At 42.7% G+C, this 15,749-nt stretch overlaps 2 protein-coding genes across 2 annotated transcripts in view; one reads left to right on the top strand and one right to left on the bottom strand.

The window, feature by feature from the left end:
* CENPU (centromere protein U) overlaps positions 1–15,749 on the bottom strand; it is a 36,715-nt gene that overhangs the window by 4,819 nt on the left and 16,147 nt on the right. Inside the window, exons 5-10 of the mRNA XM_038560411.1 lie at positions 14,507–14,567; positions 13,754–13,990; positions 7,097–7,163; positions 5,926–6,034; positions 404–482; positions 129–176 (exon numbers count right to left, since the gene is read on the bottom strand). Of these exons, the coding sequence (XP_038416339.1) occupies positions 129–176; positions 404–482; positions 5,926–6,034; positions 7,097–7,163; positions 13,754–13,990; positions 14,507–14,567 (601 nt within the window). The remainder of the gene's footprint in view (positions 1–128; positions 177–403; positions 483–5,925; positions 6,035–7,096; positions 7,164–13,753; positions 13,991–14,506; positions 14,568–15,749) is intronic.
* LOC119869592 (dynein regulatory complex protein 8-like) lies at positions 10,885–11,333 on the top strand. The gene has a single exon (XM_038560412.1). The coding sequence runs from the start codon at positions 10,955–10,957 to the stop codon at positions 11,312–11,314; it is 360 nt and encodes a 119-aa protein (XP_038416340.1). The 5' UTR covers positions 10,885–10,954; the 3' UTR covers positions 11,315–11,333.

Here is a 15,749-nt window from a genome sequence, read left to right as displayed (position 1 = left end):
CCTGACTGAAAAAAAAAACAACTCTTCTACAAAGCGAGGGTCCTAAAGCCCAGAGGCAGGACGTTACTTAGCTCTGCAGGTGTCAGTGTTGTATGTGACTACGCTTCTTAATCACACCAGTGATTTACCTTCATGTTATTCCTTTTCAGAGTTTTTGACATCTGGAATTCTTTAAGCTGCACAAAAGAAAAAAGCATTTTAAGTTTGGAAAATACACATGAATATTTATTTACTGACAATACATCATATTTAGTTTAAAAACAGCCTGTGAAACATGAGTACTCAGTTCTCACGAGTTCTTTACCACGTCACCAGCAAATGCAATTTTTTCAGAAATAACCCTAAGCTGTCTCAGGATTAGCAAAACAAATCTAGACCAAGAAATGTATGTCAATGAACTTACCATTTTGAGGAGTTCTTCTTTCACATCAGAATGAAACTCTTTGATGGCTTCCTTACAAGTTTTAGATTCTACATTTTGCCTGTAGCAGGGAGAAAACAAAGCTTAAACGGTACCCTATGAAGGAGGCTGAAAAGTGTGTTTCATTTGCTTAGCACATGAGCAAGCCATGACGTGGCGTGCACCATCTTGAGTGTCTAGGATGGCACGGCTAAAGATAGTTCTCGGGCTTAGGGATGCCTGGGTAGCTCAGTGGGTTAAGCGGCTGTGTTGGACTGAGGTCGTCATCCGCGGTCCTGGGGTCGAGCCCCACGTTGATCGTGGAGCCTGCTTCTCCCTCTGTCCTCCTCCCCCTGCTTGTGCACTCACTCTCGCGTGCTCTCTCAAATAAGTAAAATATTTTTAAAAAAACATTCTCAACAGAAGAGAAAGAACAGGAAACATTTTCCCCTAAACCTTCAGGTAGGTGATCAGCTTCACTTCTCGACACTGGCGACGTCCACAGGTGAAGGCAAGCGGTGTGGAAAGCGTTACAGCCGGTCCCTGTCCCCCTGTCCTGCCACCCGGTCCAGTGAGCAGCAGGCTTTGGCCTCTCCCTGCCTGCCACCAGCTGGAGGGGTGAGTGAGGAACATCTGGATTAACCAACAAGCAGGGAGAGGCCAGCTGGACCGAAGCAGCCAAAAGTCAATTCTTCAAGCCCTTCCACAGCTGACCCTAACCAACTTGTTATCAGGAAAAGGGAGCCCAGGTCTCCCCGTGTGGCTCTCACGGCCACATGCAGACCCACAGTGTGCAGCAGCGGCGCCACCTCCTGAGACAGCAGCTAACCCCCTACTCTGCCTCGGCGCCACAGGATACTAGAAAGGGCCCTTTTAGTTGAAAGTAATAAACATTTTGTATAAGCGACGGGTAATTAGAAAATGGTTTCTTTCTTGGGGGAACTCCACATGCAGGAACAAGTCCCTCGGCAGAAGGGGACCGAGCTCAGCAGAACACTGAGAAGAGGCGGCCTGTACTTTCTAATACAGATATCTAAGTTCTCATCAAAAAAAGAGTATTAAAAGGTATTTCTAGTGACACCAGCAGGACAGCAGAATAGGAAGCCCCAGACCAGATTCCCTCCACAGGGAAACCAACTTAACTATATACAGCCCACAGAGCCTTATGAGAATTCCAAAAACCAATTAAGAAGTTGCAGGCAAGTTCGAGGTGAAGAACTGTCCTACTGAAACAGGGAAGAAAAGCAGTTTCACAGCAACTTCAACAGCCCATCTCCCACGCCAGCTTGGTTCTTTCGAGAAACTCAGGGCATGGTTTCTCCCTTGGGAAAGACAACAGAATGTGTCTTCAACATTCTGGCTTTTAAGGGGGCTGCCTGAGGGAGTCCTTTGCATCTTGCCTGATCTGGAATGCTAACAGAACCAGCACACTCGGGGCAGCCCGGGTGGCTCAGCGGTTTAGCGCCGCCTTCAGCCCAGGGCATGATCCTGGAGACCAGGGATCGAGTCCCACGTCGGGCGCCTGCATGGAGCCTGCTTCTCCCTCTGCCTGTGTCTCTGCCTCTCTCTTTCTCTCTCTCTCTCTCGAATAAATAAATAAAACCTTAAAAAAAAAAAAAAAACAGACTTTGGATGCCTGGCTGCCACGGAGAAGAGAGTTCAGTGGTTTGCTCTAACAACAGAGAACCGGAAACGCTACACACAGGAGCTCAGGACAAATGGCCCAGGTCATGCCTTCTCCCCTGGGAGGGAAAGAGAAAAGGAGAATGTTATCCAAAGTTTGGAATGGTTTCTCTGTCACTCGAAGTAGAGGAATGGTGGGAACTGAAATAGCCTGGATGCCTCTGATGATAGAGATCAAAAATGAGCTGAGCAGCTTGTTGCCGCACCGGAGCTTACAGTGCCGCAGAGAGACACCAGAGGGAGCTCTAGTCTCGAGAGATTATAAATCCCAACAAAAGAAAGCCCAAACCTCCCTAGTTGGGCAACCACATGCACAAGCCCAGAGAACAGACATCCTCAGAAAAGGATTAAAGGACCATCCAGACTGGCAAAGGAGATGGCTGCTTTTAAACTGTACAAAACACAGCAAAAAATAAGGCACTAGAAGAAACAAGAAAACATAACCCAGTCAAGAGGGAAATAAACCCCCAGAAACAGGTCCTAAATAAAGAAATGGAGGCCTATGAATTTGCTAACAACTCAAAAATCATCTTAACTTCAAAATTCAAAGGCAAAACCAGAATCTTGAAAATAGCAAGAGAAAAGTTGTCACGTACAAGGGAACTCCCATAACATGGTCAGTGCATTTCTCAGCAGAGACATTACAGGACAGGAGGGTGGAAGGACATACACAAAGCACTGAAAGACACAAGCGCCAACCAAGAACACTGTACTTGGCAGACTTATCCTTCAAAAACTGAGAAATATGGGCAGCCCTGGTGGTGCAGCAGTCTAGCGCTGCCTGCAGCCCAGGGTGTGATCCTGGAGACCCAGGGTAGAGTCCCACGTCAGGCTCCCTGCGTGGTGCCTGCTTCTCCCTCTGCCTGGGTCTCTGCCGTTCTCTGTGGGTCTCTCATGAATAAATAAAATCTTAAAAAAAAAAAAAAAAAAAAAAAAAAAACCTGAGAAATACTTTCCCAGATAAACAAAGGCTGGGTTCATCATCACTAGACCTGCTTACAAGAATTACTAAAGGGAGTCCTTCATGTTGAAACAAAAGGACAACACAAAGGCATATGAAATTATAAAGGTCTCTGGTAAAGGTAAATACATAGATGATCACTATGCTAAGAGGCAAGATATTGCCATTTCACTAAAATCTCAGAAATCTCTAAGTCTTTTCTTCCTTTTGAAGAGATTTATGAATGGGAAAAGGATAACACAGTGGAGACAGTCTTGGGTAGGTGAAAGACCTGTGCCAATTTTAACAGCAAATTGATTTTGGAACATACAGTACCAGAAAAAAAAAAAGGGGGGGGGGGACACTGTACAGAAGAATAAAATAGACAATTCCCACAAAGATAATAAGTTAGTATGACAGGCTGGCTTCTTTCCCCAAGATCAACTCCAGAAGAACCAAAGAGGGAAATCTGCCCCCACCCCCTGTGGGGAAAGCTGTGAAAATTCCCAAGGTGAGAGAAAGACGTATTTAAAATGGGTGAACTGGTGAGAGGGGAGGTGGCTGTGGCCTACGACAGGAAAGGGGACAGGAAAGGAGATGTCAAGGTTGGCCTCTGCTGCTTCCCCAGCATGCTCCTCACAAGCTGTGCCTCCCTAACAGCTGCAGCCAATCAGACCTCTGTCCCTGTGTCTTTAAGAGTAAAACCTGGGCTGTGTTTGTGGGGCCTGGAGACAAAGTGGAGACAGCCTTGGTCTCCTCCTCCTTCCCTGCTAAACCCTCAGGGCTGGAGAATGATAATCTGAGGAGTGCAGCAGCTCTGAATGCTACTTATCTCTGGAGGACAAAGGTTAAATCCTGACCTGACAGGTTACTTTGCAGGATAAGTGACTGAGGCTTCCTACCCTAGGCCTTATCCACCCTCATTACTGGCACTTCTGGGAATGAACAGGAATCAAGGTTTGGGTCTTCCCTCATACCCACTGTCTGTCTGACCAAGCAGCTGACAGACCCAGGGGTAAATAAGCTCATAGGCTGGAGTAACAACACACTGGAGGAATACAACTGCATCAAAGAGAAAAACTGTTAGATCAGAAATTCTAAGAGAAGCAGGTATTTCATAATAGATGAACCAGTATTTTGAAATTAGCCTAATAAATATTCTGAAGAGGACAGTAGTAACATAAAACAAAAGACATAAAAGAGAACCAAATAGAAACGTTAGAGAAAAAGTTATATGGCTACATACTGAACTCTACAGTAGATGGGATAAATGACATAATGGAGATTGCAGAGAAATAAATTAGCAAACTTCTAGTTTCTAGACTGAGGACGTATAGAAAAAACAGAAAACATGGATATAATATTAGCAAGAACAAACATTTTTTTAACTTTGGAATTAAAAAAGAACCACCTTAGACTGGAAAGGTCAGACCCAATACAGTGAAACCAAAGCATATCACAGACAAAATATTCTAAAAGCTTAGAAAGAGCAGATCACATGTAAACAAGACTTCAAAAGACACCAAATTTTCCAAGTCAACACTAGATGCAAAAGGCAAAGGAATAGTGACTCAGAAGTATTTAAGGAAGTTATTTAGAACCTAGAATACTATATCCAGCTAAAATGTCATTCAAATTCAGTGTCATGACCATAATAATCCAAAGGATTTAGAATTTTACAGCATAAAGAGCCGCACTCAAAAGAGTTGGAATGAAGCACTTAGATAAGAGATACTACCAGAGGCTGGTGTAAGAAATATGTGAAATAAAGGTGATCAGATAAATACCTTAATAAGGGTTGTTGCTATCTTAAGAGAGAAGAGAAAAAATACTATCTTACCCCAGAAGTAAAAATCTCTAGGGTAAGGGAAAGGGAGAGGTGACCAAGAATTAAGGGAGCGTGCCAAAGTTCTAATCTTATTAGTGGAGAGTTACAAATTCTATTTTTTAAAAAAGTTCTAATTAAAAACATCAAAGTAGAACAACAAAAAAAATCTAAAGTAGTAAAAATATATCAACACATTCTTCCACATATATTAATAATTATAATAAATGTAAATGGACTAAGTCAACAAATATGGACACATTGGATTTAAACTTTATTCTTTTTTTTAATATTCTATTTATTTATTTGGGGAGAGAGCATGCATGCATGCACAATCAGGGGAAGGGGCAAAGGCAGTGGGAGAAGCAACTTCTCACTGAGCAGGACCCCGTAATCATGACCTGAGTCAAGGGCAGATGCTTAACCAAGTGAGCCACCCCGGTGCCCCTAACCTTTACTATTTCTTATAAAAAAATTTTTAAGGTTAGACAAAGGCTGGAAATAAAAGGAAGGAAAAAGATATAAATTCTAGCAAATGCTAGCAAAAGAAATCTAGTGGCATAAAACTAGAATCAGATCAAATAGATTTTAAGACAAAAAAGCATTTTTAGGAATGGATAGGGTACCACAGGATAAAATGTTCAATCTACAAGACAGAGCAATTTTAAACATGATGTCCTAATAGAATAGTTTCTAAATATATATAGCATTAATTGGTAAAAAGAATCAGGAAAAATAATACTGATTCCACATAGATCCAATAGTTAGGTTCTCCACAGATTACGTGCTAGGCCATAAAGAAAGCCCCAAAATTACAAAAAATACCACTAGTCCATCAAATTTGATCATGACATATTTAAGATATAAGCTTAACACAAAAAAATAAATTAAAAAGTCACATATTTGGACATTCCAAAACATACTATTATATCATTCACAGGATTAAAGAAAACAATTATAATAGAAATATAAAAATATGTAACTAGATGATGAAAATACATCAAAAGCCTTGGGATGAGCAAAAGTTGTGCTTCAAGGAAAATTCATTGGGTGCATATATCACATCAAGAGACTTACTCATACTCTAGGATGGTTTTCTCAAATGCAGACAAAACAACATCTAATTCTGTGATGTCACTGGCTTTCTTTCCTTTCAGACACCAAATATGTACACAGTCGGAAATATCTAGAATATTAAAATAAGTCAATTTAATATACTGATTATATCTGGGCTCTAGACCCAGGGTTCTGAAAGTCGACAACAACAACTGTCCCACCAGATTGCCAAAAATACCTACGGTTGAAGAGGTACACGGGAGGGGACAGGACTCACTTCTCCCCATGCCAATGCAGTCTCACAAATCCCCGTCTATACTGTCACTAACTGCTGCCTCCTCGGTTCTCCCATTTCTACTGCAAGAGCCTGAAGTGCTGCTGACTCAGAACTACCCACCGCACCTTTACTTAACAGTCTGCTGCTACCCAACACTACTGGTAACAGAGCTCCTTGTTAATTGTATTTTCTTTATTTTAATCTATGTAGTAGGCCACTTCTAGAACACAAAGATCCCTCAGTGTGCTGATTCAGCCTCAGTAATGTGGATGAAACATGAAACATGCAATAAGACGGGGCTGTAGGATACTTAATGATATGGATATGATCCCACTTTGGATGAGAAGTTTCGGTAAAAGGATTGAAGGGTATATACCAAAAAGCAGGGTGGCTCTTTTTGGGTGACAGGACTGTAGGTGATTTTATCTTCCTTTCTACACTTTCCAAATTTTCTAAACATATAGGACTTATCTTTTAAAAGAAATGAAGCAAAGAGAGAAAATGGTTCATTTTCCTCCCATTTTTCAATAAGCTTTTATTTGTATCAATAAAAATGCAGAACAATGTGGGTGAATCTCAAAAAAGTTATGCCGAATGGGGAAAAAAAAAAAAAAAAACAACCTTTATACGAAAGGGTACAAACTGTGGTGTATGAAAAGTATACTGTGTAATTAAAAATTGAGGTGATAAAATCTAGGAGCATAAATATATATTGTAAGAATCTTTCACCTTTGTTGCAGGTTGAAAATTTTCACGACAGATGTTGGAAAAAATCAGTTACTACGAAGTCACATTTTTTTTAGCTTTTTAAAATACCACTTTTATATACTTACCATTTACTACTTTAACAACAACAAAACGTTTTTAAAATGAAATCCTTGAGTGCTCAGCAAAGTATAAAACATTATTCTGTACCTGAGTCTACGGCTTTACTTCTTGATTTCTTCCTTTTGCCACAAAATATCTCCTTTTTCTGAGTTTTCTACAAAAAAAAAAAAAAAAAGAAAAGAAAAAAGGCAGCAAAGATGTTTAAGTCTTCCTTCTCTTAAAACAAGTATTTGACAACAGTATTATCAAACACTCTCAATTCTACCTATTACTTTCATTTAGTTCTAAAAGTTATTATGTATACCACTTAAAGTAATATAAAGAGACATTGAAAAAACTAAGCTGCCCCAAAATAAAAAAGTAAATGAACTTATAGTTGGCTTTTAATAATGATTGCCTTGGAGGAAGTTGAATCCTAATTAGTTAAGGTAATAATGTGTGGAATCAGTTTAATCTCTGCTCCAGGCTATGAAGAAGGAACAGCTTCTGAACAAGCTCCCCTGCCACAACCAACCACCAAAATGGGGTGGGGAGACACCCTTATTTAGGTCTAAGACACCAGGCATGCAGGGGAACCGAGAAGGGGAACCCCTAGGAATGCCTGATCCCCTGCCGCCCCCACGCCGGGGGACGCCTTTGCCAGAAGCATGGCCAGCTAAGTCCCAGCACAGCCGGGTACTCCTACTCCTGCTAGGGCAGTGGAAACCAGACGACAGCAACAGAAGCACTTGGAACAGGACTGCTTAGAAAAGAGCATCAGGGGCGCCTGGGTGGCTCAGTCAGTGAAGCATCTGCCTTTGACTCTGGTCATGATCGCAGGGTTCTGGGTCCAAGCCCAGCTTGAGGCTCTGCGCTCAGTGGGGAGCCTGCCCTCTCCCCATCCCCCTTGCCCCAGTTCATGCTCTCCTCCCACCCCTCTAATAAATAAATAAAATCTTTAAAAAAAGAGCATTAGGAGTGTAGGAAGTTCCTGGATCCTGCATTCATGCAGAATGAGCCTACATCAACTTCCTAGAAAGTGGCTAGTAGCATGAGATTAAGAATGTAAAGGGTAGGGGATCCCTGGGTGGCTCGGCAGTTTAGCGTTTGCCTTCGGCCCGGGGCGTGGTCCTGGAGTCCCGGGATGGATTCCCGCATCGGGCTCCCTGCATGGAGCCTGCTTCTCCCTCTGCCTTTCTCTCTCTCTCTCTCTCTGTGTGTGTCTCTCATGAATAAATAAATACAATCTTTAAAAAAAAGAATGTAAAGGGTAGGGGCACCTGGGTGGCTCAGCAGTTGAGCGTCTGCCTTCGGCTCAGGTCGTAATCCCAGGGTCCTGGGATCGAGTCCCACATCGGGCTCCTGCAGGGAGCCTGCTTCTCCCTCTGCCTATGTCTCTGCCTCTCTCTCTGGGCCTCTCATGAATAAATAAATAAAATCTTAAAAAAAAAAAAAGAATGTGAAGGGTACTAGAAACAGAGAACACAATTGGAGGGGGTGGGGGAGGCAGAGGACCTCAAGCAGACTCTACCCAGCAGAGAGCCCAAAAGGGTCTTGATCTCACTATCACTACCCTGAGATCATAGCCTAAGCTGAAATTAAGAGTCAGACACCTAACCAACGGAGCCGCCCAGGCGCCTCCATTCACTGCAGATTTTAAATGGCAGATTGGTCAGTGAAATTGAAAACAAAGCAATAAAAATTTATCCAATCTGCAGATCAGAGAGAAAATGGGGAAAAAATAAAGATCAGAGTCACAAGAGCCTGTGTGACAATACCAAAGATCAAAAATATACATAAGAATTCTCAAAGAGTCAGAATGGCATAGAAAAATTAAATTTAAGAAAAAAACAACTGGAATTGTCCAAATTACAGATCCAAGAAGCTCAGTAAACCCTAAAGCAAGATAAAAACATACTTAAGTATACCATGTTTAAAATGCCAAAAAACAAAGATAAGCCAAAAATCTTGACAATAGCCAGAGAAAAGGGACAGAGTAAATATACATGAGAACAGTAAGTCTCACAGCCTTCTCGGAGAAACAACAGAGAACAGAAAACAACAGAAAGACATAATTAAAGAGCTGAGAGGAAAAATACGTCAACCCAATATTCTACACCCAGTGAATACATCTTTTAAAAATAGGGGTGAATAAACACACTTTTAGATAAAGAAAATTTGAGAGAATTTGTTGCCAGCAGACCTGCATTAAAAGATACTACAGGATAGTCTTTGGGCTGAAGAAAAAAGGTATCAGCAGGAAATTCAGATCTTTAGGAAGGAGAAAAGACAACGGGAAAAGAAAAATCAAATTAAAAGGGGGGGCACCTGGCTGGCTCACTTGGCAAAGCATGAGACTCTTGATCTCAGGCCCCATGTTGGGCGTGGAGCCTACTTAAAGAGAATACATTTTTAAAAATTGAGTGGGTAGGGTGCCTGGGTGGCTCAGTGGTTGAGCGTCTGCCTTCAGCTCAGGTCGTGATCCTGGGGCTCTGGGATCCAGTACTGCACTGGGCTCCCTGCAGGGAGCCTGATTCTCCCTCTGCCTGTGTCCCTGCCTCTCTCTGTGGGACTCTCATGAATAAATAAACAAAATCTTAAAAAAAAAAAAAAAATGAGTGGGTAACAAAAACTATATTTTTCTTAAAAATTTTTTCAAAGATTTTATTTATTTGAGAGGGAGAGAGAGATCGCAAGTGAGAGCATGAGCAGGGAGGAGAAGCAGCAGCCAGCCTCCCCACTGAGCAAGAAGTCCGACGTGGGGCTCGATCCCAGGACCCTGGAATCATGACCTGAGCTGAAGGCAGATGCTTAACCAACTGAGGCACCCAGGTGCCCCTTTTCTCATAAATTCAAGGAAAAATGACAACCTTGTACGGTTAGGTTTACAATGTATGTAGAAGTAAAACATGCGACAAAAGTAGCACAGAGGGTGATGGACAGATAAACAGAATATATGGTTAAGTAATTAGATTTATGCAGTGGGAAGCAGTTAACTATCAGGAAGTAGCATGTATGAGATGGTAACATACTGACTGAGTAGACTTTGCCAACTGAGGTGCATACTTTTAACCCAGGAGCAACCACCCTTAAAAAACTAAGAGGCATAGCTAAGAAGCCAGTAAAGAAAAGAAAACAGAACACCAAAATATATTCAGTTAATCCAAAATTAGCAACAGAAGGGGAAAGTACGAAGGGCAGGTGGAAAACAATATAGAGGACTGTAGACTTGAACCTAATTTTTTTTAAAGATTTTATTTATCATTTGTCAGAGTAAGAGAGAGTACAAGCGGGGGGAGACACAGAGGAAGAGGGAGAAGCAAACCCCCCACTGAGCAGGGAGCCCAATGCTGGACTCCATCCTAGGACCCCAGGATCACAACCTGAGCCAAAGGCAGACACTTAACGACTGAGCAATGCCCTGACTTCAAGCTAATTATACTTAAAATTACATCAAAAGTCAATGGGCTTGTGGAGAGGCAAGAGAGGGGCAAAAGAGATGAACAAAAAACAAAGAGCAATATGGCAGGCTTAACCCTAACCACATCAGTAATTACCTCAAAAGTCAGTGAACGAAACATTCCAATTACAATGCAGAGACCGAGGATAACTATAAGCTACCCTACAAGAGACAGACTTTAAAGACAAAAAGCAAGAGCATCATGGATGAAAAACACATCCTTTGTGTACCCTCCTCAGCAAGAACAATTTGGCATCCATCCGCAGATAAAAGTGTCTACAGGAGCTGAGAGATCCGAGAAGTCTCAAAGGCGGTTTGTGAAGACTAGAGAAGGTGACAGCTACTTCGAGTGTTGAAGACAGGATCACAAAACTTCAAGGAACATGAAAAAAAAGAAATCAAGGAAAACTTGACACCCCAAAGGTCACCACAATAATAATCAAACCCAAAGCCACGGAGACCTGCAATTTACCCGATAAAGAATTCAAAATAGGCTCCGCAACAAGATGGCAGATGATAAAGAAAGGGAAGGCACAGAGTTAGTTGTAACAGAATTTCACAAAAAAATCAAAGACGCTTTTAAAGTGTTTGACCCTGAGGCGAATAATACAGTGGATGTGAGAGAGATCAGGAACAATTATCAGGTCGCTAGCAAAGGAGAGCTGCATGACCTGACTGCAGAGGTGTTAGATCCATCCAAACGTGGATTTCTAACTAAGGAAGAATTCGTCAAGTATATGACTGAAGAAGGTGAGCCTTTTTCTCAGGAAGAAATGGAAGAAATGTTGTCCGATGCAATTGACCCAGAATCGAATTCCATTCGTTACAAGGACTACATAACCATGATGCTGGTAGACGACGGCTAGGTGCCCTGAAGACTTAATTTCTCATTGGAAGGATGACTGTAGAGATAGCCTGGCTTCGTTAGTTTTACATCTTATAATTCCTACATATGCTAACTAATACCTGGTGACAACTATTTCAAGATACTTTGTTTTTTAAAGATGAACATAAATTTATTTTGTACGTCTAGCCTTATAGAATGACAAGCGACTAGTTATTTTAAAGCCGATTCTTTAAAACATTTTAGCATTAAAAAAAAAAAGAATTCAAAATAGCTGTTTTAAGGAAACTCAATGTGAAAGGAGTTTGTCATAGGAAGACAATTTAACAAAATCAGAAAACAACACATGAGCAACATGGATGAGACTTGAAGGCATTATGTCAAGTAAGCCAGACAGAAAAAGACAAAGTACGATCCCACTTACACGTGGAATCTAAAAAGGCTGAACTCAGACAGTAAATGGTGGTTTCCAGGGGCTAAGGGGGCAGGGAAATGCAGAGGTGTTGGTCCAAAGATTCAGTTATGATGAGTAACCTCCGGGAATGGAACGTCCAGCAGAGCGATTAGAGTTAACAGCACCGTATTACATACCTGAAAGCTGCCAAGAGAGTGACCTTTAATGTTCTCACTGCAAAAGAGAAGTGGTAATTATGTGAAGTGATAGGGATATTAATTAATGCTCCTGTGATAATTATTTTGCAATATGGAACTGTATCAAATCAATGCCTAAAACTTACAACAATGTTACATATCTGTTGTATCTCAAAGCTGGGGGGAAAAAATCTACAGAAACAGGTCGTAAGAAAAAGGATGAAAAGAGATGTGCCATGGCAAGGAAGCGTAAGGAAGCTGCTGTGGTTATATTAACATCTGACGCCAGGTATTTCAAGACAAAGTATTATAAGAAATTACAAGGGAACATTTCATAGCAATAGAAGCCATTCATCAAGATCATGTAACTTTAAATAAATATGCAATTAAAAACACAGCTTTTGTACTTTAGGTAATAGTATTCTACCAAAGTTAATTTCCTGGGTTTTTTTTTAATAGTTTAAGATTTCATTTAAGAGAGAGATAGAGAACGAGCAGGACAAGGGGCAGAGGGAGCAGCAGACTCCCCACTGCGAAAGGAGCCCAACAAGGGGCTCGAGCCCCGGCCCCGGAGGGTCAGGACCTGAGCTCAAGGCAGACACTTAACCGACTAAGCCACCCAGGCGCCCCTAATTTCCTGGTTTTAATCACTGTGCTTTGGTAATGTAAAAAGTAGGAATTAGATGAAGGTGGATAAAGAACATGTGGGAACTTCCTCAACTATTTTTGCAACTCTTAAGTCTAAAATTAAGAAAAAAAAAAAAAAGAACAAAGCTATAAAATTCATGATGCAAAACTCAAACTAAAGAGAATTCACAAAGTTGGGATATTAAAAACCACCCGGGGCACTGAGGTGGCACAGTTGGTTAAGGACCTGCCTCCGGCTCAGGTCATGATCCCCGGGTCCTGCGATCGAAGCCCACGTCAGGCTCCCTGCTCAGCGGGGTGGCTGGCAGCTTCTCCTGCTCCTCTCTCTCTACCCTTCCCTCCTGCTGCTCGTGCTCTAATATAAATAAAATTTTAAAAAACCCAAAAATCTAAACACTCTTGCTTTGTGATCAAGTAGACTATTCCCCCAGCATAAAAAGACCAAAGGGAGACATAGTATCTGAACATGTTGTCAGTCAACTGGACCTGAGAGGACATTCCCAGGAGACCTCAAGAGCTGCAAATTCAAGTTCACGTGGGCTGTCCACCAAGACAAAGGAAAGGTAAAATGTGGATAACCTGCTTCTGAGTAGAAAGAAGAGTCCACATTTGTTGACATGGGCAGAAGGAAACTCTGGGAGAACACGTAAAAGCCTAGTTAGAAAGTCACCTGTGTGTGTATTCACTGCGTGAGGAAAGATGGAAAGTGGAACATGATGTAGCAGGAACACATTAAAGTTTTCTTCGAACATGAGAACGAACTATTCAAAGCATTAAACTAAATGAATAAAATGACGTATTAAGAGCTTGACCAAAAGATCATAAATGCCAAGAATTTAAAGCAGAGCACTTATGACCCAGAACAATCTTATCTTAGCTATTCTTTTCCCTAATGATCAAGAGTTTATACTAAGATTTAGCTAGAAAGAAATTCATGAAAAGTTAAAAGTTTTCACTTAAGCACTTAACTTAAGCACTTAAAAGTTTTCTGAATTGCAACCGCTCACGAGCAAGAGATGAACTACACTACGCACACTCATGAGTGAGCGGCAAGCTCCCATTCAGATGGTGGCCTAGAACATGAGCACCCGGCCTGGCCCCACTGGGGGTGAGCAAAGTGCAGGTGAGGCGCTGAGGAGCCTAGGCCAAGGACAGGGTGGCTCTTTCCAGGTGATGGAATCGCAGGTGATTTCCTCCCAGGGGACAGCAGACCCTCTCTTACCAACTGACTCGGATCTGTCCCTTTTTCAACAACGGACTTGGCGCTCAGGGGTCCTATGTTTTCAGGAGTGACCGACTCGGCTGGTTCCTCTGGAAGCTCTGAAGGCCTACACGGTGCATCTGGAACAGGTTCCTGTTGTCGGGTCCTTATTTTCTCTGCTGGTTTAACTTTCCTTCTTATGACAGCTTCTTCGGTGCTTTCAGATTCATCGCTAATGGGCTTGGCTTTTCTTCTTGGCTGTGGCAAGGTTAACAGCATGATTGGGTCGGAAAATGCAAGTGCTTGTTACCACCTCTACTGTGATAGTGGAGAGCCTAGCAGAGTGTGAATTTCTCGTTTCCCACCTTCCAGCTTGAACATAATAGGAAGGGGGCAACGAGATGAGCGGGCTGCGGGGTACCGCAGTCCCAAGAGCTCCAGATGTTAAACACAACAACAACAACAAAAAGAGTTCCAGATAAATGCTCCCCTCAGCCCGCTCTGCCTTTGTCAATCACGGTCTAAACAGATGACATGAACGCTATAAAATCGGTCTAAACAGACGACACGAACACTATAAAAATCTCTCGACAGAGAGATTTAAGGACTTAAGATATGAATATATATTTCCCTTTATATGATAAAACTATCTTCTAAAATGTCATATTCTTTCTCAATGTAAAATATGGTTACAGCGCATTTTCTCTACTTGCATCCATTTGAAATAGGAAAAGAAATATGTTGCACGATAGGAGAGAGAACACTCCTACATACCTTTTTTGCACTCACTTCTATAGACACGTTTTCACCTTCTTCCACTTCGTAAGTGTGGGACCTGGACCAAAGAACAAACCATCAGGGTCTTGCTCTTATTTCATTGCTTTCACGGGTCTCGTAGAAGTTGCTCATCCACTATTAAGACAAGCTCGATTTAATGAGGAGATTTCTCACTGGTCCAGGGCGGGCCTGCCTCCTTCCCAGGTTTAGGGGTCATGTCCCACCTTCCTGGACCCAGGCCGGCACCAGGTTATTCTTGGGGGGCAAGCAGGCGTCCCATTCCTGCACCCCCTTGTGGTCACGCCCGGAACTGCGCCCTCCCCGAGTTACCAGGCCCAGGTACACAGGTACACACAGGCCATCATTTCAACTAAACGCTCATCTCCAGACACTAGGCCCATCATTAGGAGATATAAAAGGGAAGACTTTCTTTTTCCTTCGAAAAGGAAAAAACAAAAAAACCTTCCGATGAGAGCTCATTTTTTCATTCAATTCAACATTCACCTAAACAGCAACTTCAAAATGCAAAGTACAGTGAATAAAATTACTTTAAAAAATGAGGCACCAGGGATTCCTGGGTGGCTCAGCGGTTTAGCGGCTGCCTTCAGCCCAGAGCGTGATCCTGAAGTCCCGGGATCGAGTCCTGCATCAGGCTCCCTGCATGGAGCCTGCTTCTCCCTCTGCCTGTGTCTCTGCCTCTCTCTCTCTGTCTCTCTCATCAATCAATCAATAAAATCTTAAAAAAAAAGAATGAGGCACCTTCCTTTAGGTTCAGTGTCTAGTAGGAAGGCTGAAGAGTGGACAGGGCCTGGCCATTGCTGCCCACCCAGGGCTCCAGGACCCAGCGCGCTCTGCTGCGCAGCTGCCCGTGGGTCGGCCCCACCACACTCTGAGGCCATCTCTGCCCTGTCCTGATTCTTGCACCTTCAACTTTCATGGAAATATCTACTAATAAGCCTCTTCCATTCTAATTCTGCCTCAGTGTACTTATGGGGACTGGCACAGGCTTTCTCCACCACGCACCCAGATCACGGGGAGCCCGTGGAAGGTGGCAGGCATAGTAGAGAGAGCAGACCAGCAGTTCGGGAAGATCGGCCTGGGGGGCGGGGGGGTGCATGGGCCAGTGGGAGAGAGCCATCCGGGAGACAAGGGCCAGCAGGTGGGTGCTGCTGCAGCAATCCTGGTGGGAGGAGCAGGGCCTGGGCCATGGCAGGGGTATGGAGAGAAAAACGTGGACTCT

Source organism: Canis lupus, chromosome 16 (genome assembly GCF_011100685.1).
Source record: "Canis lupus familiaris isolate Mischka breed German Shepherd chromosome 16, alternate assembly UU_Cfam_GSD_1.0, whole genome shotgun sequence".
Lineage (NCBI taxonomy): Eukaryota > Metazoa > Chordata > Mammalia > Carnivora > Canidae > Canis > Canis lupus.
Note: the sequence above shows the minus strand (reverse complement) of the source record. Positions and strands in the feature narration are given on the sequence as shown.